Source organism: Hylobates moloch, unplaced genomic scaffold, assembly GCF_009828535.3.
Source record: "Hylobates moloch isolate HMO894 unplaced genomic scaffold, HMol_V3 SCAFFOLD_11, whole genome shotgun sequence".
NCBI lineage: Eukaryota > Metazoa > Chordata > Mammalia > Primates > Hylobatidae > Hylobates > Hylobates moloch.
In genome coordinates, this window is record NW_026652286.1 from 50,137,570 (window position 1) to 50,165,106 (window position 27,537).

The 27,537-nt window shown below is 47.0% G+C and overlaps 2 protein-coding genes across 2 annotated transcripts; one reads left to right on the plus strand and one right to left on the minus strand.

Moving 5' to 3' along the window:
- Nucleotides 1-10,140: 10,140 nt before the first annotated feature.
- On the plus strand, nt 10,141-15,803 carry THRSP (thyroid hormone responsive). Its single transcript, XM_032167012.2, has 2 exons — nt 10,141-11,715; nt 14,998-15,803. The coding sequence occupies exon 1, from the start codon at nt 11,256-11,258 to the stop codon at nt 11,694-11,696; it is 441 nt and encodes a 146-aa protein (XP_032022903.1). The 5' UTR covers nt 10,141-11,255; the 3' UTR covers nt 11,697-11,715; nt 14,998-15,803.
- Nucleotides 15,804-17,197: 1,394 nt separating this feature from the next.
- On the minus strand, nt 17,198-27,537 carry NDUFC2 (NADH:ubiquinone oxidoreductase subunit C2). The gene is made up of 3 exons (XM_032167013.2): nt 27,223-27,537; nt 20,600-20,743; nt 17,198-17,379 (listed from the first exon to the last, which is right to left on the minus strand). Exons 1-3 carry the CDS (start codon nt 27,386-27,388, stop codon nt 17,330-17,332), a joined length of 360 nt encoding a protein of 119 aa, XP_032022904.1. The 5' UTR covers nt 27,389-27,537; the 3' UTR covers nt 17,198-17,329.

A 27,537-nucleotide genomic window follows, 5' to 3' on the forward strand; every position in this document is an offset into this window, starting at 1 on the left:
GCAGGCTGGTCTTGAACTCCTGGACTCAAGTGATCCACCTGCCTCAGCTTCTCAAAGCGTTGGGATTACGCATAAGCCACTGCGCCTGGTTCAAATTTTTTTTTGTAGAGGCAAAGTCTCACTATGTTGCCCAGGCTGGTCTCAAACTCCTGGGCTCAAGCAATCCTCTTGCCTTGGCCTCCCAAAGTGCTGAGATTACAGGCGTAAGCCACTGTGCTGGCCAGTTGTTTTTTTGTTTGTTTGTTTTTTGAGATGGATTCTCTGTTGCCCAGGCTGGAATTCAGTGGTGTGATCTCAGCTCACTGCAACCTCTGCCTCCCTGGTTCAAGTGATTCTCTTGCCTCAGCCTCCCAAGTAACTGGGATTACAGGCGTGTGCCACCATGCCAGGCTAATTTTTGGATTTTTAGTAGAGACGGGGTTTCACCACGTTGGCCAGGCTGGTCTTGAACTCCTGGCCTCAAGTGATCTGCCCGCCTCAGCCTCCCAAAGTGTTGGGATTACAGGCGTGAGCCACTGTGCTGGCCAGTTGTATCTTTAAGGAGAATATTTTGTCATCAGTAGCACTTGCTCTTCCCTCTACCTGGATAGCAGATCTTCCAAAAGCTGAGAACATTCAGGTCTTAGCACAGCTGTTTCTTCTTCCTGGGCATAATAACCATGTTTGGCATTGGGCATCTTCAGAGGATCTTGTTGAAATGCAGTTCCAATTCAGTAGGTCCTGGCTGGGGCCTGAGAATCTGCATTCCTGATAAGCTCTGGGGTAACTTGATGGATGAGGCTGGTCTGCAGATAACAGTGAGTAGTAAGGTTTGTTACCTTCTTTTCTCCTTCTTCTTTTTTTTTTTTTTTTGAGATGGAGTCTTGCTCTGTCGCCCAGGCTGGAGTGCAGTGATGCAATCTCAGCTCATTGTAACCTCTACTGGGTTCAAGTGATTCTCCTGCCTCAGCCTCCCGAGTAGCTGGGATTACAGGCGCCCACCACGATGCCCAGCTAATTTTTTTTTTGTATTTTTAGTAGAGATGGGGTTTCACCATGTTGACCAGGCTGGTCTCGAACTCCTGACCTCAAGTGATCCGCCTGTGCTGGGTGTGAGCCACTGCACCTGGCCTCGTTACCTTATTTTCTTCCTAGTACAAGTCACGATGTGATGTTAACCATATTGATCTGTGCATTGTTGGTCATTGCTCTCTTCCAACTAGTTATAAGCTGCCCTGAGTGCAGGGACCATGCCTACCTCATGTCCTGTCATATCTCCAGGCCCAGCAGAGTGTTGGCACATAGTGGGCTCCCAATACAAGAACTCCCCTGAGGGACAAAGCAGCGGGTTGAAGCACACAACAGGGGCTGAGTGCCTGGGGACAGGAGTGGGGCAGATCATGAAAATAAGGCTCCTGTTTTTCTTTTCTTTTTTTTTTTTTTTTTTTTTTGAGATGGAGTTTCGCTCTTGTTGCCCAGGCTGGAGTGTAATGGCATGATTGCGGCTCACCGCAACCTCTGCCTCCCAGGTTCAGGCAATTCTTCTGCCTCAGCCTCCCGAGTAGCTGGGATTATAGGCATGCGCCACCACGCCTGGCTAATTTTGTATTTTTAGTAGAGACGGGGTTTCTCCATGTTGGTCGCGAACTCCCGACCTCAGGTGATCTGCCTGCCTTGGCCTCCTAAAGTGCTGGGATGACAGGCGTGAGCCACCGTGCCCGGCTTGTTCTTTTTTTCTTAAGAGACAAAGTCTCACACTGTCACCCAGGCTGAGTGCAGTGGTGTGATCATAGCTCACAGCAGCCTCAACCTCCCAGACTCAAGTGATCCTCCTGCTTCAGCCTCCCAAATAGGTAGGACTACAGGCATGTGCACCACACCTGGCAAATTGTGTTTATTTTTTGTAGGAAGGAGGTCTTGCCTATATTGCCCAAGCTGGTCTCAAACTCCTGGGCTCAAGCAGTCCTCCTGCCTCAGTCTCCCAAAGTACTTGGATTATAGGCGTGTGCCACTGTACCCAGCCAGCCCCTGATTCTTTAAAAATGTTTAAATATATATAGATATAATATATGTATAATATAGCTTATATATGTGTATTATATATATATAAAATACATACATATATATAATTAATTTTTTTTAAGAGACAAGGTCTCACTATGTTGCTCAGGCTGGTCTCAAACTCTTGGGCTCAAGCAGTCCTCCCACCTCAGCCTCCCAAAGTCTGAGATTACAGGTGTGAGCCACGGCACCTGGCCAGCTCCTGATGCTTGACACTAGTAGTTCTGGACTGGTGTGACAAGGCAAAGAAAAACAGCCTGAAGCCCACAGATATCAGGTGATGTGTGTATATATATAAATCATTTTTTAGGCCAGGCATGGTGGCTCATGCCTGTAATCCCAGCTTTGGGAGGCCAAGGTGGGCAGATCACCTGAGGTCAGGAGTTCGAGATGAGCCTGGCCAATATGGTGAAACCCCATCTCTACTGAAAACACAAACTTTAGCTGAGCACGGTGGTGAATGCCTGTAATCCCAGCTACTAGGGAGGCTGAGGCATGAGAATTGCTTGAACCTAGGAGGCGGAGGTTGCAGTGAGCCAAGATCGCACCACTGCACTCCAGCCTGGGCAACAGAGTGAGACTCTGTCTCAAAAAAAAAAAAAAAAAAAGAAGGATATTTTATTGGCTACATTTGTGAAATTGTCTCCCAGGCAGGAGAATCACTTGAGCTCAGGAGTTCAAGACCAGCCTGGGCAACATGGTGAAACCCTATATCTACAAAACATACAAAAAATTAGCCAGGCATGGTGGTGGGTGCCTGTAGTCCCTGCTACTTGGGAGGCTGAGGTAGGAGAATCTCTTGAACCCAGTGGCGGAGGTTGCAGTGAGCTGAGATCACACCACTGCACTCCAGCCTGTGCAACAGAGCAAGACTCTGTCTCAAAAAATTTTTTTAAATAACTTTTTAAACTTGAAAGCTTTTCCCAACCTTGGCTGAATTCATTCTGTAGTTTCCTGGGGTCAAGCCCAGCCAGGATTACTTAGGATCTGGCAGCCTCAGGCACCACTTGTTCATCTTGCCCCTTGCACCACATTCACACACTGTTCCTGGCCTGTCCCTTGAGAGCGTTGACCCCAGTCCATCTGCGGCCAGTTCAATTTGCCCAGCTTGGGGCATCCAGATCATCCAGATACTCTGGGGGTGAGGCCATAGGCAACGCTGCCAAGCCCATTCCAGTAAGCACCTCATTCAGCCTCAGTTTCCCTGCAAGAGGGCGGGAGGGAAGACTTAAGAAACTGAATGAAGCCTGAGGTCTAGTCCAGGCTACTTCCCTTCTACTACTTCCCTTCCCTTCTTTGCTGGAATTTTTTCTTCTTTCTTTCTCTTTCTTTCTTTCTTTCTCTCTCTCTCTCTCTCTTTCTTTCTTCTCTTTCTTTCTTTCTTTTCTTTCTTTCTTTTTTTTTTTTTGAGACAGGGTCTTGCTCTGTCACCCAGGCTGGTGTGCAGTGGTGCAGTCTTGGCTCACTGCAACCTTCACCTCCTGGGTCCAAGCAATCCTCCCACCTCAGCCTCCTGAGTAGCTGGGATTACAGGCACGCACCACCACACCCAACTAATTTTTTTTTTTTTTTTGAGATGGAGTCTCGCTCTGTCATGCCCAGGCTGGAGTGCACTGGCACCATCTTGGCGCACTGCAACCTCTGCCCCCTAGGTTCAAGCGATTCTGCTGCCTCAGCATCCCGTATAGCTGGGATTACAGGCGCCCGCCACCATGCCTGGCTTATTTTTTTCTATTTTTAGTAGAGACGGGGTTTCACCATGTTGGCCAGGCTGGTCTCAAGCTCCTGACCTTAGGTGATCCACCCACCTCAGCCTAATTTTTGTATTTTTAGTAGAGAGGAGATTTTGCCATGTTGGCTAGGCTGGTCTCGAACTTCTGGCCTCAAGTGATCTACCTGCCTTGGCCTCCCAAAGTGCTGGGATTACAGGCATAAGCCACTGCACCCAGACCCTTTGCTGGAATTTTCTATCTGCAATGGCTTAAGTGGACCAGATAGCCTGTCAACCCTTGGATGTGGCATTTTTGAGCAGGAAGAACTAAGTCCCTGTGGAACCACTGTCCCGTTATATCTCTTAAAGAGACCCAATGTCTTCCCCTTTCTGCCTCCTGCCTCCCTCTATTCCTAGAACTTGCCTGCATCTATGCCTGTCCCCTTAGAACACTCTGTCTGTCTTCTAATCTGACACTTGGCTAGCAGCATTTTATCTGGGCCTTCTGTCTGCCAGGGAGACATGGAGGCAGCCTGGGTGCATAACCTGCTGGGAGGGAGGGAATGACAGAGGGAGGCCTCCTCTCGTACTCTGCACTCAGTCACTCACACAGCTCTTTTTTTCACCCAATTATTATACTAATTCATTCACTCTCTCCCTTTTCCACCAACACACTCATGTTCCCCCTTCCTCTTTCTGTCATTCCCTCCAATTCAAGCCCAAGAATATGTCTGTGAATAGACTTGCCTCAAAAGGGGTTAAAATACACACATAGCCAGGCACAGTGGCTCATGCCTGTAATCCTAGCACTTTGGGAAGCTGAAGCAGGCCGATCACTTGAGGCCAGGAATTTGAGACCCGCCCGGCCAACATGGCGAAACCCCATGTCTACTAAAAATATAAAAATTAAGGCTGGGCGTGGTGGCTCATGCCTGTAATCCCAGCACTTTAGGAGGCTGAGGCAGGTGGATCATTTGAGGTCAGGAGTTCAAGACCAGTCTGCCCAACATGGTGAGACCCTGTCTCTACTGAAAATACAAAAATTAGCTGGGCATGGTGGTGCTCGCCTGTAATCCTAGCTACTCGGGAGGGTGAGGTAGGAGAATCACTTGAATCTGGGAGGTGGAGTTGCAGTGAGCCAAGATCACGACACTGCACTCCAACCTGGGCAACAGAGCAAGACTCCATCTGAAAAAAATAAAATAAAATGCCTGGGCGCAGTGGCTCACGCCTGTAATCCCAACACTTTGGGAGGCCGAGGCAGGCAGATCACGAGGTCAGGAGATTGAGACCATTCTGGCTAGCACGGTGAAACCCTGTCTCTACTAAAAAAAATAAAAAAAATTAGCCGGGCGTGGTGGCGGGCGCCTGTAGTCCCAGCTGCTCCGGAGGCTGAAGCAGGAGAATGGCGTGAACCCGGGAGGCGGAGCTTGCAGTGAGCCGAGATCACGCCACTGCACTCCAGCCTGGGTGACAGAGTGAGACTCTGTCTCAAAAAAAAAAAAAAAAAAGTAGCCACGTGTGGTGGTGGGTACCATAATTGCAGCTACTCGGGAGGCTGAGGCAAGAGAATCACTTGAACCCAGGAGGCCGAGGTTGCGGTGAGCCAAGATCACACCACTGCACTCCAGCCTAGGTGACACAGCAAGACTCTGTCTCAAAACACACACACACACACACACACACACACACACACACACGCAGAATAACACAGAAAGGCACAAGGATGCTGCGCTCAGGAGTTTCCCAAAGTCTGAGCTGGAGAGGAATTAACAAAGGTCGCCCTCTTGGTTATCTAGATGGGGTCAATGAGGCCCAGGGGGCCCAGGTCTGCTTCATATCACTGGGCAAAAGAAGCAGGAGGCAGCTACTCTTGGGGCACCCTGGCCTGCCCACCACACCGGAGTCAGTGCTCCCAGCCCTGTCCACGCATGGAACATCATGTTTTCCAGTTCCGAGTTGGTGACCCTGAGGCTAAGTCCAAAATGCAAGAATTAACGCAGAGAGTAATGCCCGTGGGGACCTGGACCTGGATACAGGAGTTATACAATCAGGGCTGGAAGAGCCTTTGTACAGAAATCTCCAAGCTCCTCATTTGACAGCGTGGATGCTAGAGCCCAGGGAGCCTGCTTGCAAGTGGCCTGGAGGCAGCACCAGAACCCAGTTACAGTCTCCAGCCTTGTGGTCTTTGCCTGTGCCCACTGATCACCAATCCTGGATGTTTGAATACCAGGGAAGCCCCCACCGTTTTTAAAAATAGAGATGGGGTCTTGCTGTGTTGCCCAGGCTGGTCTCAAACTCCTGGCCTCAAGTGATCTTCCCACGTTGGCCTCCAGAGTGGAAAACTCAGTTTCTTGAGGAGAAAAAATTCAACAAATTTTTCCCCAAACAAAGATTAGAAAAAAAAAACAAAACGAAAGTGTTATAGGGCTAGAAATGAATTAATCAGGCTGGGTGCAGTGGCTCACGCTTGTAATCCAGCACTTTGGGAGGCCGAGGTGGGAGGATCACCTGAGGTCAGGAGTTCGAGACCAGCTGGCCAACATGGTGAAACACCGTCTCTACTAAAAATACAAAAATTAGCCAGGTGTGGTGGTGCATGCCTGTAATCCAGTTACTTGGGAGGCTGAGGCAGAAGAATCACTTGAACTTGGGAGGCAGGCATTGCAGTGAGCCAAGACTCTTGTCTCAAAAAAAAAAATCAATTTTTTTGTGTTTGAAACAGGGTCTCCCTCTGTCACCTAGGCTGGAGTGCAGTGGCATGATCATGGCTCACTGCAGCCTCCACCTTCTGGGCCCAAGTGATCCTCCCACCTCAGCCTCCCGAGTAGCTGGAACTACAGGCATGTGCCACCACGCCCGGCTAATTTTTTTGTATTTTTAGTGGAGACAGGGTTTCATCATGTTGGCCAGTCTGGCCTTGAACTCCTGATCTCTAGTGATCCACCTGCCTCGACCTCCCAAAGTGCTGGGATTAGAGGTGTGAGCTACCACATCTGGCCTGGGAACCTGCTTTTTGAGGTGACTAGACATTATAAACAAAGAACCTAGAATGTACTAGGAAGTGAATCTAGGCTGAGTGCAACGGCTCAGGCCTGTAATCCACTGCAATGCACTTTGGGAGGCCAAGGTGGGAGGATGGTTTGAGCTCAGGAGTTTGAGACCAGCCTGGGCAATGTAGGGAGACCCAGTCTCTGCAAAAATAATAATTTTTTAAAAACTAGGCCGGGTGTGGTGGCTCATGCCTGTAATCCCAGCACTTTGGGAGGCTGAGGCAGGTGGATCACAAGGTCAAGAGTTCAAGACCAGCCTGACCAATATGGTGAAACCCCCATCTCTACTAAAAATACAAAAGTTAGCCGGGTGTGGTGGCATTCGCCTGTAATCCCAGCTACTCAGGAGGCTGAGGCAGGAGAATCGCTTGAACCCAGGAGGTGGAGGTTGTGGTGAGCCGAGATCGCACCACTACACTCCAGCCTGGGTGACAGGTGAGACTCCGTCTCAAAAAACAAACAAACAAACAACAACAAAAAAAAACTAGCCAGATGTGATGGCTATTTGTGGTCACAGTTACCCGGCAGGTTGAGGTGGGAGGATTGCGTGGGCCCAGAAAGTGGAGATTGCAGTGAGCCATAATCATGCCACTGCACTCCAGCCTAGGTGACAGAGCCAGACCCTGTCTCAAAAAAAAAAAAAAAAAAAGTAGTAAATCTAATGGTCATCATTCAGCCAATAGTTACTGAGCATTTGCAGTGATGAAATGTAGAGTGGCAAGTCCAGGCATGGAGAAATAAATGAGGAATGCAGGGAGCAGAGTCAGAAGGCAGAATCGGCTAGAAAGAAGGCAGTGCCTGCTTATTTTATTTTTTTATTTTATTTATTTTGTTGTTGTTGTTGAGACGGAATCTTGCTCTGTTGCCCAGGCTGGAGTGCAGTAGTGCGATCTAGGCCCACTGAAACCTCCACCTCCTGGGCGCAAGCATTTCTCCTGCCTCAGCCTCCCAAGTAGCTGGGATTACAGGCGCCCACCACCACGCCCGGCTAATTTTTTGTATTTTTAGTAGAGACGGGTTTTCACCATGTTGGCCAGCTGATGTTGAACTCCTGACCTCAGGTGATCCACCCGCCTTGGCCTCCTAAAGTGCTGGGATTACAGGCATGAGCTACCACACTTGGCTCAGTGTCTGCTTATTGAGTCCCGCAGTCTCCTAGGCATTTCATAAATATCATCTCTCACCCCATCACACCCATAGGGAAGAGTCAGGACACATTTCAGCTCCTCTTTGCCAAGGAATGAATAATGTGTGTTCCTTGGCTTATTGCTTTACCATCTCCGGCCTCAGTTTCCTCATCTGTAAATGGGGTCTACCTACCACATACAATTGTTGGGAGGATTGAGTTCTGCTCTAAGAACTTTGTATATTGACCAGCGTGGTGGCTCACACCTGTAATCCCAGCACTGGCCATCATGGTGAAACCCGATCTCCACTAAAAATACAAAAATTATCCAGGCGTGGTGGAGGGCACCTGTAGCCCCAGCTACTTGGAAGGCTGAGGCAGGAGACTCGCTTAAACCCAGGAGACAGAGGTTGCAGTGAGCCAAGATCATGCCACTGCACTCCAGCCTGAGTGACAGAGTGACACCTTGTCTCAATTAAAAAAAAAAAAAAAAAAAGCTCAAGGTTAAAAAAAAAAAAAGAACTTTGCATATATAACTTAGCTTAGAATAATATGTCATCAGTTAATGTTTGCCCTTATCATTATTACAACATATGAGGAAGCCGAGGCTCAGGGAGGCTGGTGCTCTCTTGTTTCCCTCCACTGCTTGCAGTACACAGAGGGTTAAGGCGGAAGCTTTGCCCTCTGCAGCTGGCCCAGGCCTGGATTTGGCTGCCTGTTCTGCCCTGGAGAAGCAAGGCCAACTGTCAACACAGGGTAACTTCAGGTCATCTGTGGCTATGCGTGGCCAGCCTGCCAAGGGGACTTGACGAGAGGGACGATCGCTGCTTTCCTCTCAGGTCTGACGGAGCTAGGGCACGCCTACTCCTGTCATGTCCAAGATATGAGACCTTGGGCAAGTACCTCTCCCTTTCCGAGTCTCAGTTTGGTCTCAGTTTTATCTTGGGATACTTATGTTTTTCTGTCTCAGGGCCCCTGTGGAAACTGAGTTTGCACACCACTCTGCTGTGCCAACATAAGCGTAGTTAAGGCCAGTAACTCTGGGTGGGGTAAATATTACAATTTAAAGGGGAGGGGTTATAGGGAAGTAGAATATTTTTTTCTTTTTCTTTTTTTTTGAGACAGGGTCTTGCTCTGTCACCCAGGCCTGAGTGCAGTGGCGCCATCACAGTTCACTGCAGCCTTGACCTCCCGGGCTCAAGCAATCCTCCCACGTCAGCCACTTGAGTAGCTGAGACCTCAGATATGTGCCATCACACCCAGCTCATTTTTTAAAATTAATTTTTTGTAGAGATAGAGTCTCATATGTTGCCCATGCTGGTCTCAGACTACTGGGTTCAAATGATCCTCCTGCCTCAGGCTTCCAAAGTACTGGGATTACAGGCATGAGCCACCATGCCGGGCTGGGAGGCGGAATTTTGTTCAGTCTAAAGATAAGCTTTTTCATAGCTCTGGCTGTAGTGGGAGGGAGCAAAGGAGTGAATGATTGTCAGTTGGGAGGGTGCAGAGTGGGCTCCTGCCCTAGGGTGGAGGTGAGGGTGGCTTAGGTGAGACAACACTGAGGCCCTGTTCAGCCCCACGTCCCCTCCCTGTGCTCCCTCCTCCTCTCTCCTCTCTTGCAGGCGTGGGAGGTATCATCATTCAGCAGATTTCACCGGAGGCAGTGGAGGAGGCAAGGTACCTGAGCCAGAACTCAGAAGGTCTTATTCTCCACTTGACTCTGCCACTAACTTGTTGTGCAACTTTGGGCCTTTCCCCAGGCCTTCATTTTCTTTTTTTTTTTTTGAGGCAGAGTCTCCCTCTGTTGCCCAGGCTGGAGTGCAGTGGCGCAGCACGATCACGGCGCACTGCAAGCTCCACCTTCTGAGTTCACGCCATTCTACTGCCTCAGCCTCCCGAGTAGCCGGGACTACAGGCGCCCGCCACCACGCCCAGCTTATTTTTTGTATTTTTAGTAGAGGTGGGGTTTCACCGCGTTAGCCAAGATGGTCTCGATCTCCTGACCTCGTGATCCACCCGCCTCGGCCTCCCAAAGTGCTGGGATTACAGGCATGAGCCACTGCGCCCGGCCATTTTCTTAAATATCTAATAAAAAATATATAGCAAATGCAGTTTGTAAACTATGACAATATGACCATGCAAAAGATTATTATCTTCCAAGACTGCTGGTCCAAGGAAAGGTCAATAATAAAGTGGAAGCATTGTAGCTTGTGGAATGACTGGTTAGATTTGGGAGAAGCCTTAGCAATAATCTAGAATCTACATAGATAATACATCTGAGGATTGGGCTTTGTGGTTTACAAAGCATTTTTTTCCTCTTTTGATCCCAGCTGCTTGTCTGGACTGATACAAGGCATTTTTATTAGTTTGTCTTATTCAATCCTCACACCACCTCAAATTTACAGAGGATATGGATCGGTTAACTTGTATTTGTAACCTCATGTCAGTCCAGAGCACTGCCTGGAGGTGGGTAGAGGTGGTCCTGGGCTGGAATCCCAGCCCCAGTGGGACTTTGAGCAAGTTACTTTAGCTGTCTGCACCTAAATTTCCTCACTGGCAAAACAGGAATACTGGTGGTTCACACCTGCAACTCCAGCGCTTTGGGAGGCTGAGGTGGGAGGATTGCTTGAGTCCAGGAGTTCAAAACCAGACTGGGCAACATAGCAAGACCATCTCTACAAAAATTAAATAAATAAAACATTTACAAGGGTTGTGGTGAAGATTAAATGAGATCACTCACGAAAAAGCTCAGCAGACCCTGATGTGCAGTAGGTGCTCAATAAATGTTAGCCAGCAAAAACAAAAAAAAAATCAGCTAGGAAATTGCAGTACTGGACTTCTGACTCCAACCTCAATGTTCCTTGCCCCACATCAAGCTGTTTCACTTCAAATCCTCTCCATTTCGCAATGGAGTCATCCCGGGTTGAAGGAGTGAACTATGCATTGGAGGGCTGCCCTAAGCAGGCAGCAAAGAGACAGCTTGGTCTCCAGTGACCTGAAAGAATTATTTATTGCCCTGAAGTCCAGTGTGCCAGTTGCCAAAGGGAAAAGCTTCCTTCCAACTGGCTCAGCAAGCTGACAGAGGAAGAGTCGGGTTCTTGCTGGGGCAGTCATGCAGAGCTGGGATGACAAGCAGAAGGCTGGCAGATCTGTCTCTGGGCAGATGGATCACCTGATACACATGCTGGGGCCTGAGCCCTGGGATTGGCCCAAAACAGGGCTGTGTTGACCCAACAGCTGGGCATTGGCATCCTGTCAATCTGCCGAGAGCCTAGAAATAGTGCGGGGACAGTCTGCTGGTCTCAGTGTGTCAGAGGAAGCAACCATGCAGGTGCTAACCAAGCGTTACCCCAAGAACTGCCTGCTGACCGTCATGGACCGGTATTCAGCCGAGGTGCACAACATGGAGCAGGTGGTGATGATCCCCAGCCTTCTGCGGGATGTGCAGCTGAGTGGGCATGGGGGCCAGGCCCAGGCTGAGGCCCCTGATCTCTACACCTACTTCACCATGCTCAAGGCCATCTGTGTGGATGTGGACCATGGGCTGCTGCCGCGGGAGGAGTGGCAGGCCAAGGTGGCAGGTGGGGAAGAGAATGGAACCGCAGAGACAGAGGAAGTCGAGGACGAGAGTGCCTCAGGAGAGCTGGACCTGGAAGCCCAGTTCCACCTGCACTTCTCCAGCCTCCATCACATCCTCACGCACCTCACCGAGAAAGCCCAGGAGGTGACAAGGAAATACCGGGAAATGACGGGACAAGTTTGGTAGACCTTGGACACTAGGGAAGGTAATGGTGGCCATGCTGGTGGGTGTGAGTCTACAAAGGGACATTCCAGGAGAGGACAGGGGGCAGTGGTGCAACCCAGTGGGAGAGGAACAGCCTGGCTCTCAGACAGAGCCACTCTTGGGTCAGGGTATTGGGACCACAACCTAGGAGGGCCTAAGACTAGGCCTGTGTTACTATCCTTCTGACCTCAAATTGGCAATTGCAATGAAGTGATATGGAAACAGAAGAAAAAGTGGCCTGTGGGGACATATCTCATATGCACATATATGTGTTTGTGCATGTGTGCATTTATTAGTATGTGAATGCTTGTGAATGTGTGAATTGAATGAGTGTGTTCTCATCATTGACTTTGTTAAGAATTTGATTAAAGAGGGGCCGGGCATTGTGGCTCACACCAAATCCCAGCATTTTGGGAGGCTGAGGCGGGCAGATCATGAGGCCAGGAGATGGAGACCATCCTGGCTAACATGGTGAAACCCAATCTCTACTAAAAATACAAAAAATTAGCTGGGCGTGGTGGTGGGTGCCTGTACTCAGGAGGCTGAGGCAGGAGAATGGCATGAACCTGGGAGGCGGAGGTTGCAGTGAGCCGAGATTGTGCCACTGCACTCCAGCCTAGGTGATAAAGGGAGACTCCATCTCCAAAAAAAAAAAAAAGAAACTTACCTAAGGCATGCATATTGACTTCAGTGAACATTGTGAATTCCGTGTGTGTGACAGTGTTTCCCAACATTTTTTCAAGTCACAGAACATGGAAAATTATATGGCACATGGGGATACATAGGTGAGGCTGCTTGCAGTACTGCTACAACAGGCTGGGGGTACTCTGACCATCCCAGGTTGGAACCCACCAAACGGGAAGCCGAGGGACCACTGTCATGGCACTCTAATCCATTCCAGGCAAACCGGAGTGTGCGGACATGCCTGTTGGGAAGCCCTGTTGTATGTACATATGAATATGTGTTCCAGTTTGAGCCTACATGTCTATGCACAGAGGGGCTGGGGTGGTGAGTGTGGATGAGCAGCAAGCTAGACAAGCAGGTGGTGGCAGAGGGTAGGAGGTGGGAAGGGGCCCTAGCATGGTGACCACTAGTTTACTCATGGATAAAGACTAGTATTAATAGAAATTGGACCACAGCACCTGCCAGTTTTGATTCTGTGCCACCTGCCAGCCCTGCTCCCACAAACTGGTCTCATTAGTGGTAAACAACATCCACATCCATTGCAATCTCAAAACCACCTGATGCAGCTATGTGGGAAAAGATTCTCATCCCCAGTTTACTAGTATGGAAATTGAAGCCAGAGAGGTGAAGTGACTCACCCCAAGTCACACAGTAAGGAGACAAAAGTAAGACTGGCCTTAACTTTGAGCTGAGTGTTCTTTCCATCGTACCCACTGTCTGCCATATTGTGTTATCTTCATAATCTGTGTGAAGGCTGCTGTGTAATTATGGGGAATAAACACGGACCCCCAAACGCAGAGCCTATGGAGAACTCTGCTCCAGGCATCTTCTCAGCCGTTTCTCCTTCTCCCACTTCAAACCCAAACTGTCAACCTCAACCCTTCTTCCCTCTCCCCTTGAGGCTCCCCAAGTTGCCTCACAGAGGTTCTTCTTGAATTAGCCTGGGCTGTGTCAACAGCTCTGGGTTCACAGTTCTGATTCTATCACTAATGAGCTGTGTGGCTTTGGGCAAGCTAGTTCATTTCTCTGGGTTTCAGCTTCTTCACGGAATAATAACAGTGGTAGTAAAACTAACAACTGGCATTTGAATAGTTTTAAGATCACTTTGCATATCCATTATCTAATGGAATTATCATTCCCCAACCCCCAGGTTGGAGTACAATGTGCAATCTCAGCTCGCTGCCACCTCTGCCTCCCAGGTTCAAGAGATTTTCCTCAGCCTCCCAAGTAGCTAGGATTACAGGTGTGTGCCACCACACCCGGCTAATTTTTTAAAAATTAGTAGAGACAGGGTTTCACCGTGTTGGCCAGGCTGGTCTCGAACTCCTGACCTCGTGATCCACCTGTCTCGGACTCCCAAAGTGCTGGGATTACAGGCATGAGCCACCGCGCCCAGCCTATCATTCCCTTTTGCAGATGAAAAAACTGGAGGCCTGAGAAGTAAAATGAGTCCAAGTTTGCTCAGTAAATAACAGCCAAGATGTGAACCCTGGCCTAATTAGTCTAATTCTTTTCCTCTACAGTGATGTTCCTTAGAGCCTTAGACATTTGCAGAGTGGGCTCAAAGTGGGAACTGGGCGTGGCAGAGTGGGCAGAAACCACACTCTGACTCATCAAATAGCTTCAAAGGCCAGAGCAGCAACTCTACACCATAATGTTTCAACACACCCTAACCTGATTTTCATTCAGAGGCAATATGGTATAGCAACAGTTACAAATCTGGGCTCTTGTTCTGGCTCTTCCATTGACTTCTGTATTATCCTAGATAATTTTTTTTTTTTTTGAGATGGAGTCTCACTCTATTGCCAGGCTAGAGTGCAGTGGCGTGATCTCAGCTCCCTGCAACCTCCACCTCCCGGATTCAAGCAATTCTCCTGCCTCGCCACTTGAGTAGTTGGGACTACAGGTGCACGCCACCACGCCCAGCTAATTTTTTGTATTTTTAGTAGAGATGGGGTTTCACCATGTTGGCCAAGATGGTCTTGATCTCCTCATCTTGTGATCCTCCCCGCTCGGCTTCCCAAAGTGCTGGGATTACAGGCGTGAGCCACCATGCCCAACCTTTTTTTTTTTTTTTTTGAGATGGAGTCTTGCTCTTGTCACCCAGGCTGGAGTGCAATGGCGCGATCTTGGCTCACTACAACCTCTGCCTCCCAGATTCAAGCAAGTCTCCTGCCTCAGCCTCCCAAGTAGCTGGGATTACAGGCTCACGCCATCATGCCCGGCTAATTTTTGTACTTTTAGTAGAGACGGGGTTTCACCATGTTGGCCAGGCTGGCCTCGAACTCCTGACCTCAAGTGATCCACCCACCTTGGCCTCCCAAAGTGCTGGGATTACAGGTGTGAGCCACCACGCCCAGCCCTAGACAACTTATTTTACCTTTCTGTATCTGTTTCCCTGTTAGTAAAATACAGCAGAGAAATCAAATGAGTTATTCCAGCTCTGACAACCTAGGATTCTCCTTACAGTGCTGAGGCACTGCCAGTTTTCCAACAGCAACATCAGCATCGTTCTGCCTGCTTCAATGGGCATGTGACAGTATCTTAGTTGTTTGAATTGATACTGACTTGGCCTTTTAAAAATTTCTTCACTCCACAGATCCCTTCACATGATAGAAGGCAGACTCTTTGATGAGGCTGACGGAGCAGTTCACTAGCCGATGATGAGAGCAGAAAGGCCTAGACCTGCCGCCAGAAGTGAAGGCGGCTCAGTTCTCCGGGATGCTTCTCTACCTCCTGAGCACCAATTCCTGGATTCCAGTCACTGGCGCACCTTTAGAATGTCTGTTGCTATTCACTGCTCCCCTCGCTCCTCTTACCAGCTTGGGGAGGTGACCAGTGGTTCAGGGGGGACTAGTCAGTTACCTGTCCAGTGTGGTATGGTAGGAAGAGTGTAGGTGTTGGCACGTGACCAAAATTCACATCCCCCCTCATGGCAGTCATTCAGTACATGTACTTGTACAACTTATTTAATCCATTGGAGCCTAAATTCCCTCATCTATAAAATGGGGATAATATTATCTACCTCACAAGCTTATGAAAACTAAACATGATGAATCTAAAGCACTTGGCATGTGAGGGCTATTAAAATAGCCTGATTTTTTTTTCTCCCCCTCTCCCCTATGTATTTGCTCTGGCCCTTGCTTTTTACCCTCCAGAGCTAAGAGGTAGCAGAGTCTCTTGGGATGAGTGGTTCACCCTCTTTTATTTGGCAACCACTGATGAGGCCAATGACAGGTGAACTATAAACCTATTTATTGCACAACTAATTAAAAAAGCCAAAGCCTTGTATTTGTACATCTTTATTATTTCTAAAGCACTTTCTCCAACCTAATTTCAGTTTTTACAATTGGTACTCAAGGAAATAGAGACAGAATTCATTTGATTTTGCCCAGAAACCATCTGCTTATATTTATAAGGCCACCTAATTTGAAATCATATATAGGCCAGGCGCGGTGGCTCACGCCTGTAACCCCAACACTTTGGAAGGCCAAGGCAGGTGGATCACAAGGTCAAGAGATCGAGACCATCTTGGCCAACATGGTGAAACCCCGTCTCTACTAAAAACACAAAAATCAGCTGGGCGTCATTGCATGCACCTGTAGTCCCAGCTACTCGGGAGGCTGAGGCAGGAGAACTGCTTGAACCCAGGAGGTGGAGGTTGCAGTGAGCCAAAATTACGCCACTGCACTCCAGCCTGACAGAGCAAGACTGTCTAAAAAAAAAAAAAAAAAAAAAAAAAAAAAAAAACACATATACTTTATCTCCAAAACCTAATCTGACGATTATAAATTCTAAGCTAGGAAACAAAAACTTTTGGGACAAGTACTTTTTTTCTGACAGGGTCTCCTTTGTCACCCAGGCTGGAGTGTCACCCAGGCTGCAGTGAACTGTGACACAATCACAGTTAATTGTATCCTCGAATCCCAGGGCTCAATAGATCCTCCCACCTCAGCCTCATGAGTAGCTGGGACTGCAGGAACGTGCCACCATGCCCAGCTAATTTTTGTATTTTATGTGGAGACAGTGTTTCGCCATGTTGCCCAGGTTGGTCTCGAACTCCTGGGCTCAAGCAATCTACCCTGCCTCAGCCTCTCAAAGTGCTGGGATTATAGGCATGAGTCACTGCATCGGGCCAGGACAAGCATTTCATAAGCCATAAAAAGTAACCTCATTCCAGTTAGGTACAGTCTTTTGTTTTTAATTGCACCAAGCTCCACTGTAGACAGTATTAGCTCCTGAGTCCACTTTCTCCAGGATAATCCACCTAAGAGCAAAGACAACTTGGCAGCATAAGATTTCTGTTTTCCTTGTCTGGAGTCTCCTCCTTCTAAACCACCTCCTATATCATTACAGACAGAGCTCAGAAATACAAACATGACTGTATGATTTAAAACGCCTTAATGACTTAATACCTACAGGATGAAGTCAAAATTATTTGGCAAGAGTCACAGAATCCTCCATAATCTGGCTCACTCTAAATTCACTTTGCACTAGGACAGGGGCAGGCAAACCTTTTCTGAAAGGGCTACATATTAATTAGGCTTTGCAGGCCATAGGTTTCTATTACAACTACTCAATTCTGCTCTTGCAGCATGGCGGTTGCCATAAACAACATGTAAACAAATGAGCATGGCTGTGTTCCAATGAGACTTTATTGGCAGTGGGCCAGATTTAGGTAGTCTGCTAACTCTAAACTAGAATTCAACCTCATTTTAAAATCTTTCAGATGGGTGAATGGAAACTGACCATTCTCTGATGAACTATTTTTCTTACAACAATAAAAAGAGTCAGAGTACTCATGGTAACTATTTTAATTACAAGGTGTCAACATACAGATTGGCATAAGCTTCAACTGTCATTAGAAACATGTTCCATCAAATTCAGAAACAGCAGGTATCAGTGAAATTGGAGCAAGCATTTTGAAGACTTCAACGTACTGGATAGAATTTTTCAAACATTTCACCATATGTTTTCTTCTCTATAAAAGGAAAGATCATAAAAGATTTATTTTAAAAAATGTTTTAAAAATTGTATTTCCTAAAGGAAAATTACCACTCAGTAATCTTACTGATTGAAATCCTGCTGTGGTCTGTTCATGTCCCCCAAAAGCTCATAAGTTGAAATGTAACCCCCAAGATGATGATATTAAGAGTTTAGGACTTTGGGAGGTGATTAGGTCACAAAGGCTCTGTCCTCATGAGTGGGATCGGCTTAGGGGACCTTGTTTGCCTCTTCTACCATGTGAGGACACAGCAAGACGGCATCATCTATGAAGCAGAGTGGGCCCTCAGCAGACACCAACTGTGTTGGTACCCTGATCTTGGACTTCCCAGCCTCCAGAATTGCAAGCAATAAATTTCTATTATTTATATATTACCCAGTCTATTCTGCAATTATACAGGTGGTAAGAAAAAGTTTAAAAAAATTTTTTTAATTACCCAATTTAAGGCATTTTGTTATAGTAGGCCAAAGGGACTAAGACAAACCCCTAAGAATTTCCTTATTTTCTTGTCCTTGACTATGGCTTGGTAATCACTGAAGGATTTTCTTCCATTGACTGAAGAATAACTTTGGAGGAATCTGTGATGACAACCAAATGGCTGCCAAGAGGGACAAGGTGTTGCCAGGAGTATCCTGACTGAAGAGGTGAAGGAAGAAATAAACAAAGAGGGGCACAGGTCAGCTAGGAGAGGCCAACAGCCAATGTGGTCAAGCTCTCCGGGCTCCCACTGTCCATGCATGAGGCTCTTGGCACAACTGCCAGTAATCTGCAGCTCAGAAACAGAATGAGCCCTGCAGCTATACACACTCCTGCAGACACAGGGAACTCATGGAACCATGTCTAGGCAAAGAGCCAGAGGTCTAAGACTGAAGACTGCTCAGCCACTGGGCCTCACTCCTAGTAATCAATATATCTAAGATGACTTCCAGCTCTAACATTTCACGGTTCTGAGTATTATGCATTCCCGATACATCCACTATTCATGGCTTTGTGCTAGTCTTTAAGCTCTTCTTTGGCAAAAAAAGAAGCTGTATCTTTCGGATCCACCATAAATATCATATATGTGACTGAAGGCTGTGGGAATATTAAAGAGTAATAAAATTTTAGAGCTAAATAAGACCTTAGAGATCATTCAGTGTTATGAAATTTAAATGTTTTATATTACATATTTACATTAATAGAAGAATCTTTCTTTTTTTTTTTTTTTTTTTTTGAGACAGAGTCTCGCTCTGTCACCTAGGCTGGAATGCAGTGGTGTGATCACGGCTCATGGCACCTTGTTCTCCCAGGCTCAAGTAATCCTCCTGCCTCAGCCTCCCAAGTAGCTGGGTCTATGGGCATGTGCCACCACACCCAGCGAATTTTTTAATTTTCTGTAGAGATGAGGTCTCACTATGTTGCCGAGACTGGGGAAAATCTATTTATATGTTTACAAGTTCAAATTTTTTCTATACTCATTCATTTACACATTTAATAAGGCTATGTGTGCCAAAGCCCTGGGGAGACAAAAAAAACTGTCCTAGTAAGTTAAACTCCCAGCCTACAGAGACTCATATATGTGCATATCTGTGTTGTGTATATGTGTGTAAAACACAGGTGAGAAAAGTTATATTACGGCCGGGCGCGGTGGCTCACGCTTGTAATCCCAGCACTTTGGGAGGCCAAGGCGGGCGGATCACGAGGTCAGGAGATCGAGACCACGATGAAACCCCATCTCTACTAAAAATACAAAAAATTAGCCGGGCGTGGTGGCGGGCACCTGTAGTCCCAGCTACTCGGAGAGGCTGAGGCAGGAGAATGGTGTGAACCCGGGAGGCGGAGCTTGCAGTGAGCCGAGATTGCGCCACTGCACTCCAGCCTGGGTGACAGAGCGAGACTCAGTCTCAAAAAAAAAAGAAAAGTTATATTACAACTATTAATAGATTCATAGCAGAATAGAGATAGAGCACACTGAGGGAATGCCTGACTGTAACTGGGTGAAAGCTTCACTGAGATAATAAAAGCAGAAATTTGCTAGGTGGATGAGGTGGAAACAGGGGCAAGAGGAAGAATAACATAGCAGGAAGAAGGTACAACATGTATAAAGCAATATAGGGCAGGTTCTGGACAAAGCATTTCACCAGGCAAATGATGAGTGATGAGGAATGAGGAAGTGTTCCATACAGTTCATATCCACTCTTATGTGTAAATGCCTGCTATGTGTAGGCTCTATGCAAGAAGCTGGGGAAACAAAGACGAAGCTACAATCCATGAAGAACACAGACATGTGTATATCATATGGTAGATAAGAATGTGGGTAAAGTGTTTCTACCAGAGGACAGGCAATTAGCTAAGCTGGAGGAAATAAGCCATCCTAAGGAGTCTGGATTTATCCACTAAGCAATGGATGACTTATTTATTTTATTTTAATTTAATTTAATTTTATTTTTTGAGACAGAGTCTTGCTGTGACGCCCAGGCTGGAGTGCAATGGTGCGATCTCAGCTCACTGCAACCTCCGCCTCCTGGGTCCAAGCGATTCTCCTGCCTCAGCCTCCCAAGTAGCTGGGATTACAGGCACCTGCCATCATGCCCGGCTAATTTTTGTATTTCTAGTAGAGACAGGGTTTCACCATGTTGGCCAGGCTGGTCTCAAACTCCTGACCTCAGGTAATCTGTCCCCGTTGGCCTCCCAAAGTGCTGGGATTACAGGCGTGAGCCACTGTGGCCGGCCAGATGACTATTTTAAACAGATGTGATCAGATTTGCTGTCATTGGAAATAAGACCAAAGCAAGTGGTGAGTTAAGAGGCAAGTGCAACAGTCCAAGCAAGAGATTATCAAGGCCTGAACCAGGGTAGTGGTAGTGCGAGAGGAGAGTTCAAAGTCGAGAAATATTTAGGAAGTAGAACTGATAAGACCTGATGATTAATGGGAAGTGAAAGAGAAAGACTTGATGATTCTCAGGCTTCTGGCTTGAGTGTCCAGGTGGACAGTAGTGCCATTCCCTGAAGCAGGACACAGAGGAGCAGGAGGTTTGGGAACAGAGGTAGTCAGACAGAAACTGGATATATTAATTCAAGGGAATTTTGGTCTATAGACTAAGATGTGGGAGTCAACAGAATTTAGAAGGTATCTAAAGCCATAAACATGGATAAGATTAACCAGGGAAAATAATAATACAGTAAACACAGATTCTCTAAAACTAACTTGAAATACCTTCTTCAGGAAAATCCTCTGTATGTAATTTCATATATCCAAACATTTCACGGTCCCTCACAGCATACATGTAGTCTTCACGTTTTACAAGATAATATCCAGCAAAAAAAAAGGCCGTAATATATAGAAGCTGGCGATGCAAACCTGAAATTCAATGACAAATCCCAAAGAAAGCAAAAATTAGTCAATGTGTATTAAGAGTTACATTTTTGGCTGGACGCAGTGGCTCACACCTGTAATCCCAGCACTTTGGGAGGCCGAGACAGGTGGATCACCTGAGGTCAGGAGTTTGAGACCAGCCTGGCCAACATGGTGAAACCCTGTCTCTACTAAAAATACAAAATTTGGCTGGGGGTGGTGGCGGGCGCCTGTAGTCCCAGCTACTTGGGAGGCTGAAGCAGGAGAATCATTGGAACCTGTGAGGCAGAGGTTGCAGTAAGCTGAGATTGCGCCATTGCACTCCAGCCTGGGTGACAAAGCGCCCGGCCTGTTATGGCATTTCTTAAAAAAATAAAAATAAAAAAGGCACTGGGCTCAGTGGCTCACGCCTGTAATCCCAGCACTTTGGGAGGCTGAGGCAGGTGGATCGCCTGAGGTCAGGAGTACAAGACCAGTTCACATGGTGAAACCCCATTTCTACTAAAAATACAAAAATCAGCCAGACGTGGTGGCGGGCGCCTGTAATCCCAACTACTCGAGTGGCTGAGGCAGGAGAATCGTTAGAACCCGGGAGGCAGAGGTTGCAGTGAGCCGAGATCGCACCATTGCACTCCAGCCTGGGGGATGGAGTGAGGCTCTGTCTCAAAAAAAAAAAAAAAAAAAAAAAGCTATTCTGAACAAACATCCTTGATCCTTGACTTTGAGACATCCCACATATTCTTTTTTTTTTTTTTGAGACAGGGTCTAGCTCTGTTGCCCAGGCTGGAGTGCAGTGGCACAATCACAGCTCACTGCAGCCTCAACCTCCTAGGCTCAAGCAATCCTCTCACCTCAGCTTCCCAAGTAGCTGGGACCAAAAGTGTGCACCACCATGCCTTTTTTTTTTTTCTTTTTCTTTTTTTTTCTTTTTTAAGAGGGGTTTTGCTATGTTTCCCAGACTGGTCTTGAACTCCTGGGCTCAAGCGATCCTCCCGCCTCAGCCTCCCAAAGTGTTAGGATTACAGGAATGAGCCACCACACTCGGCCCACATTATCACTCTTTAAAGGTTAACAAATCTAAAATATTACATGCAATGTATACTTTAGCATATAGCACTTAATATTTATTTAATAAATGAATGAACAGCCTTGGACAATTCAATTTACTACCTCTAAAATATAGACAAGACCTATCCTGGCTGGGCGTGGTGGCTCACAACTGTAATCCCAGCACTTTGGGAGGCTGAGGCATGTGGATCACCTGAGGTCAGGAGTTCAAGACCAGCCTGGCCAACATGGTGAAACCCCGTCTCTACTAAAAATACAAAAATTAGCCAGGCGTGGTAGCACGCACCTGTAGTCCCAGCTGCTCAGGAGGCTGAGGCTGGAGAATCGCTTGAACCCGGGAGGTGGAGATTGCAGTGAGCCAAAATCGCACCACTGAACTCTAGCCTGGGTGACAGAATGAGACTCTGTCTCAAAAAAAAAAAAAAAAAAAAAAATTAAAAAAAAGACCTATCCTATCTTTCTCATAATAGTAGCATATAAAACAATACATATGCATGTAAAAGTATTTTCGAAGATGTATAAAACAATAAAAATGAAAAATATTCCTATGTTCTAGAACTGGACAGAGCACTCTCTCTTACCCCAAACAGCCACTGTTTTCTCTAATGGGCTACCCGCCATATAGCAAACCAAACAGCGCATGTTCTCCCATGTGCCACTGGACTGCAGAGACACAGAGAACCAGACTCTCCCTATGCTGACCCATGTTCCTCACAGAAAGACTCCATAAGCGTTCGAGATGATAATGTCGGCATCCTAGCCCTAAAGGCATGGTTTGGCCTCTTCCCAAGGCCCCATTTTCCTAACTTCTCTCCTCATTCTCTTAGTGGTCTACCTCTCACTACCTGCACACCCCATCTACAATCATTTTCCCATTGTTTACTCAGTGAGTCTAACCCTGGCAGCTTTGTGCTCTTTGCAGAACATCATAAATTACTGATATATTAAACTAGAGATCAATAAATATTTAATTTTGTGGGCTATACTTAGAATACCAACTAACTCTAAATTTAGGGCACATTAAGTGGTAACCAGCAAGAAGGGTAAGTTTAAAAAAACAGATGATGAGAGAAAAACTTATAAAAAAAATTCTGTTTATTGATAGTACAGTAGGGTGACTACAGTTAACAATAATTTGTTGTATAGTTCAAAATTGCTGGAGGAGAGGAATTTGAATGTTCCAAACATAAAGAAGGGGTGAATGTTTGGGGTGATGGATGTCCCATTTGCCCCAGTTTCAACATTACACATTGTATGCATGTATCAAAATACCACATGTACCCCCAAAATATGTACAACTTATTTTTAAAATCTTATTCTTAAAAAATTCTTAACATTTCCTGCTAATTTGAAAAAGAGCTACACAATTTTATTTCATTGATAGAAATTCATTATTATGAGACATATTCATTATTATGAGACAGAATCTTGCTCTGTCACTTAGGCTGGAATACATGATCACACTCACTGCATGATCACACTCATTGCAGCCTCAACCTCCCAGGCTCAAGTGATCCTCTTACTTCAGTCTCCCAAGTAGGTGGGATCACAGGTGCATGCCACCACGTCCAGATAGCTTAAAAAAATTTCTTTTGTAGAGACAAAGTTTCCCTATGTTGCCAAGGCTGGTCTTGAAACCTGGGCTCAAGCAATCCTCCCACCTCAGTCTCCCAAAGTGTTGGGATTACAGGTGTGAGCCACGGTGTCCGGCCAGAATATCCCATTACTCACAGAATGCCAGGTACTCTCCAGGGCTGTAGTTTGAAAATCCACCATATCTCTTTCACCACTCCTCCAACTCTCTTAGCAACATCATTTATGTGACACACACCTTCACCCTACATGCACAATCTTATACCACAATTTGTCTTTTTAATGGATATGGCCATCTGGTCTGTAAACCTTTGGAGGATTGGGACCATGTTTTATATTCCTCGTAACCTACATATACTTATTCACTCAATACTACTTTTTTTTTTTTTTTTTTTTTAAGACAGAGTCTCAGTCTGTTGCCCAGGCTGGAGTGCAATGGCGCAATCTCGGCTCACTGCAATTTCCATCTCCCAGGTTCAAGCAATTCTCCAGCCTTAGCCTTCCAAGTAGCTGGGATTACAGGCATGTGCCACCACGCCTGGCTAATTTATTTTTAGTAAAGACAGGGTTTCACCACGTTGGTCAGGCTGGTCTTGAACTCTTGACCTCAGGTGATCCACCCGCCTCAGCCTCCCAAAGTGCTGGGATTACAGGCATGAGCCACCACACCTGGCCTCACTCAATACTTACTGAACACCTACTATAGATATTAGACACTGAGCTAGATAAACACAATATGCATTCAGTAAATGCTGTTGAGGACAACCATTTCAACAAAGTCCTAGGACCTAAATCTTCCAAAGCAATTTAGGGAAGCTCTGGGAACTCAGGAAGTCTGATCCCTACTCCTGGGCTAAGCAGTTTATATTCATTATCTCATCTAGTCCTCAGAGATAGGGAACTTCCTCAGAATCAAATTACTAGTAGGGTGGAGATGGTGTCAAACCCCAAAGCATATGCTCTTAACTGCTGTACTCTTCTGTCTCCCAGAAAGGCACAAACGGCTAAACTAACAATGAGATTAAGTGGTACAAACGTCACATTTCAGCCAACCTTTACTTCCTCTAGAGCATTCTCCCTCCCATCTGTATCTCCTTTGTGCTCCTAAAGTGCTTTCTGCTCACCCACCTCTATCAAAACATGTATCTATCATACCAAGATCAGCAACAGATTGTTTACTTGTTTGTCTCCCTGATTTCACTAGGAGCTCCATAGGGCACGTAACAGAGAAACAGTTAAGTAAGGCCAGGCACAGTGGCTCACACCTATAACCCCAGCACTCTGGGAGGCCGAGGTGGCAGGATCACTTGAGGCCAGAAGTTTGAGATCAGCCTGGCCAAGATGGCAAGACCCCATCTCTACAAAAAATTTAAAAATTGGCCAGGCCTGGTGTTATGTACCTGTAGTCCCAGCTCCTTGGAAGGCTAGGATAGGAGGATCGCTTGAGCCCAGGAGGTCGAGGCTGCAGTGAGCCATGACTGCATCACTGCCCTCTAGTCTGGGTGACAGAGTGAGACCCTGTCTCAAAAAAAAAGGGGGGGGGTTCAGTAAATGAACAATTTACAAATATATGGTAAACTGTTTGCATAACAAGAGCTAAGGAAGGGGAACTCTGTCCGGCACCTTTTGCATGTCAGACATTTTACCTACAGAATCTCACTCGATTCTCACAACAAATATGCAAAAATTAATTATTCTTATTTTATAGATGAGGAAACTTTGGCTCTGATCGACCTGACCATGTAACTTGCCCAAAGTGACACAGCTGGAAAGCAGCAGAGCAAGTCTGTTTATTTATTTATTGGAGACAAGGTCTCAACTTTGTTGCCCAGGCTGGAGTGCTGTGGTACAACTGCGGCTCGCTGCAGCCTCAACCTCCTGGGCTCAAGTGATTCTCCTCCCTTAGCTTCCTGAGTACCTGGGACTACAAGAGCACATCACCACGCCTGGCTAATTTTTTAAATTTTTTTGTAGAGACAGGGTCTCACCATGTTGCCCAGGCTGGTCTTGAACTCCTGGCCTCAAGAGATGTTCCTGCCTTGGTCTCCCAAAGTGCTGGGATTACAGGTGTGAACCACGGTGCCTGTGCCTGGTGAGCAAGTCTGTTTAGTTCCAAAGTGGAGCTCTTTTCATTACACCAAGTGACAGTCTTGGGCAAATGTGAAGTGGTGATGAAAAGGGAAAACCTCGAGTCCTCAGAGGCATAAATGGACAAAGATCACTACTCTCTGAAGTGAGGAGTCATGTCCAAGGGAGATAGGATTTCAATACTATTTGAGCACTGGAAATGCTGGGATTTGATGGGTTGGAGGCTGACCTTCAGGCATGACATACAGCTGTAAGAAGGCAAAAGAGGTACAAGTGTGTTGACTCCTAATTGCCTGAACCATTGCCTGAGCTTTTTTCCTGATTGTGCTTCTTGGCTCCAATCAATGCCTCACATTACTGACAAAGATGACTTTTTAAAATCCAGAGCTCATCACTGCACCCCTGCAGCTCTCAAAAGCTTACAAAGTTCCTGACTGCCTAGAAAATAAATTGCCATGCTCTGCTAAAATCTCCCTTGTAGTTTTATCACCCTAAACCTGAACACTCACTCAATCATCAAACACCCTCCATTCAGAGGTCCTTCCCCCAACTGGCTCCCACTAGCCCCATGGACCTAGAAAGCTGTCTGTCTCTCAGTCCTGCCTGATAATCAAAGTTAACTTCAAAGACCCCTCTTCAAAGTTCCTCTTCCCTTTTCCCTCTGGAAATCCATAGAGCTTAGCAAAGCTACTGTGGTGATTATTATCAGAATAGCCAGTGTCTCTGACAGCAGGCCAGTGACATACTACTGGGAAGTACAGCACACTGGTCAGAGCCTCCTATTCAAACCGTGGTCCTCAGACCAGCAGCAGCAGTGTTTGAGCGCTTGTTGTTAACATCAAGTTCCTCCCCAGACCTCATGAATCAGAATTCTTTTTTTTTTTTTTTTTTTTTTGAGACAGGGTCTCACTTTGTTGCCCAGGTTGGAGTGCAATGGTGCGATCTCGGCTTACTGCAACCTCTGCCTTCCAGGCTCAAACGACCCTCCTGCCTCAGCCTCCCTCAGCCTGGGACCACAGGCGTGCACCACCACGCCCGGCTAACTTTTGTATTTTTTTTAGAGACGGGCTTTCGCCCTGTTGCCCACGCTGGTATCGAATTCCTGAGCTCAAGTGATCCGCCCGCCGCGGCCTCCCAAGGCGCTGGGATTACAGGTGTGAGCCACCGCGCGCAGCCCAGAATCCGAATTTTAACAAGACACCTATGCTATTCGTATGCACATTAAGTTTGAGAAGTACTGGTGTCCAATATCCATTCAGAGGTCAAAAAAAAAAAAAAAAAAAAAAAGCTCTGCTACTTAATAGCCATATGACCTTGAGCAAGCTGCTGTTAACCTGTTAGGCTCGGTTTCCTTATTGTGAATAATACATCCCTAATAAAGTGTTTTAAGGCCTAAATGCTATCAATAATGCCCATAGTGTGAGTAGTGCATGGCATGGAGTCGTGGCTCATTTGTGCACACAGCACAACACGAACCGAGGAGAGTAGTCCTGGGTCCTTCACAGACTCAGTTCCTGCTTCACTGCACCTCAGTTTCTTCAAGTGCCAAATGACACTCTGGCTCTGCTCGATTCTAAAGAGCTAATGGGGCGCGGACTCCCCGGGAAGGCGAGCTGGGGCCAGTTAGGCAAAAAGGCACGGAAAAGCAGAGCACCTCAGGGGGGCCTACGGCGGGGCTGGTCTGCAGCCCTACGACCCCCTCTCCTCCCAGCCGATCCCAGCCGCGCAGCACTCACCAGCCGTGGCGACCGGCCTCCGCCGGATCAGGTTATCAATCAGGCCGGAGCAGTAGCCCAAGAAGCCGATGTAGAGGAGCCGCGGGTCGGTCAGCTTGGGCGGGGGCAGGCTCCGGGCCTCATCCGGCAGAAACCGTAAGGGCTCTGGGTTCCGCCGTGCGATCATGGTGACGCCGTTTCCACTTGAGGCCTGGTCTCAGACCACGAACTACAAGGAAAACCACGACGACCACTACCCGGGCCTAAGCAGTCAGCTTTCTCCTCCTCTGCGCGCCGGACTCACGGGCACGGCGCAGCGCGGTGCAGCGCCGAAAC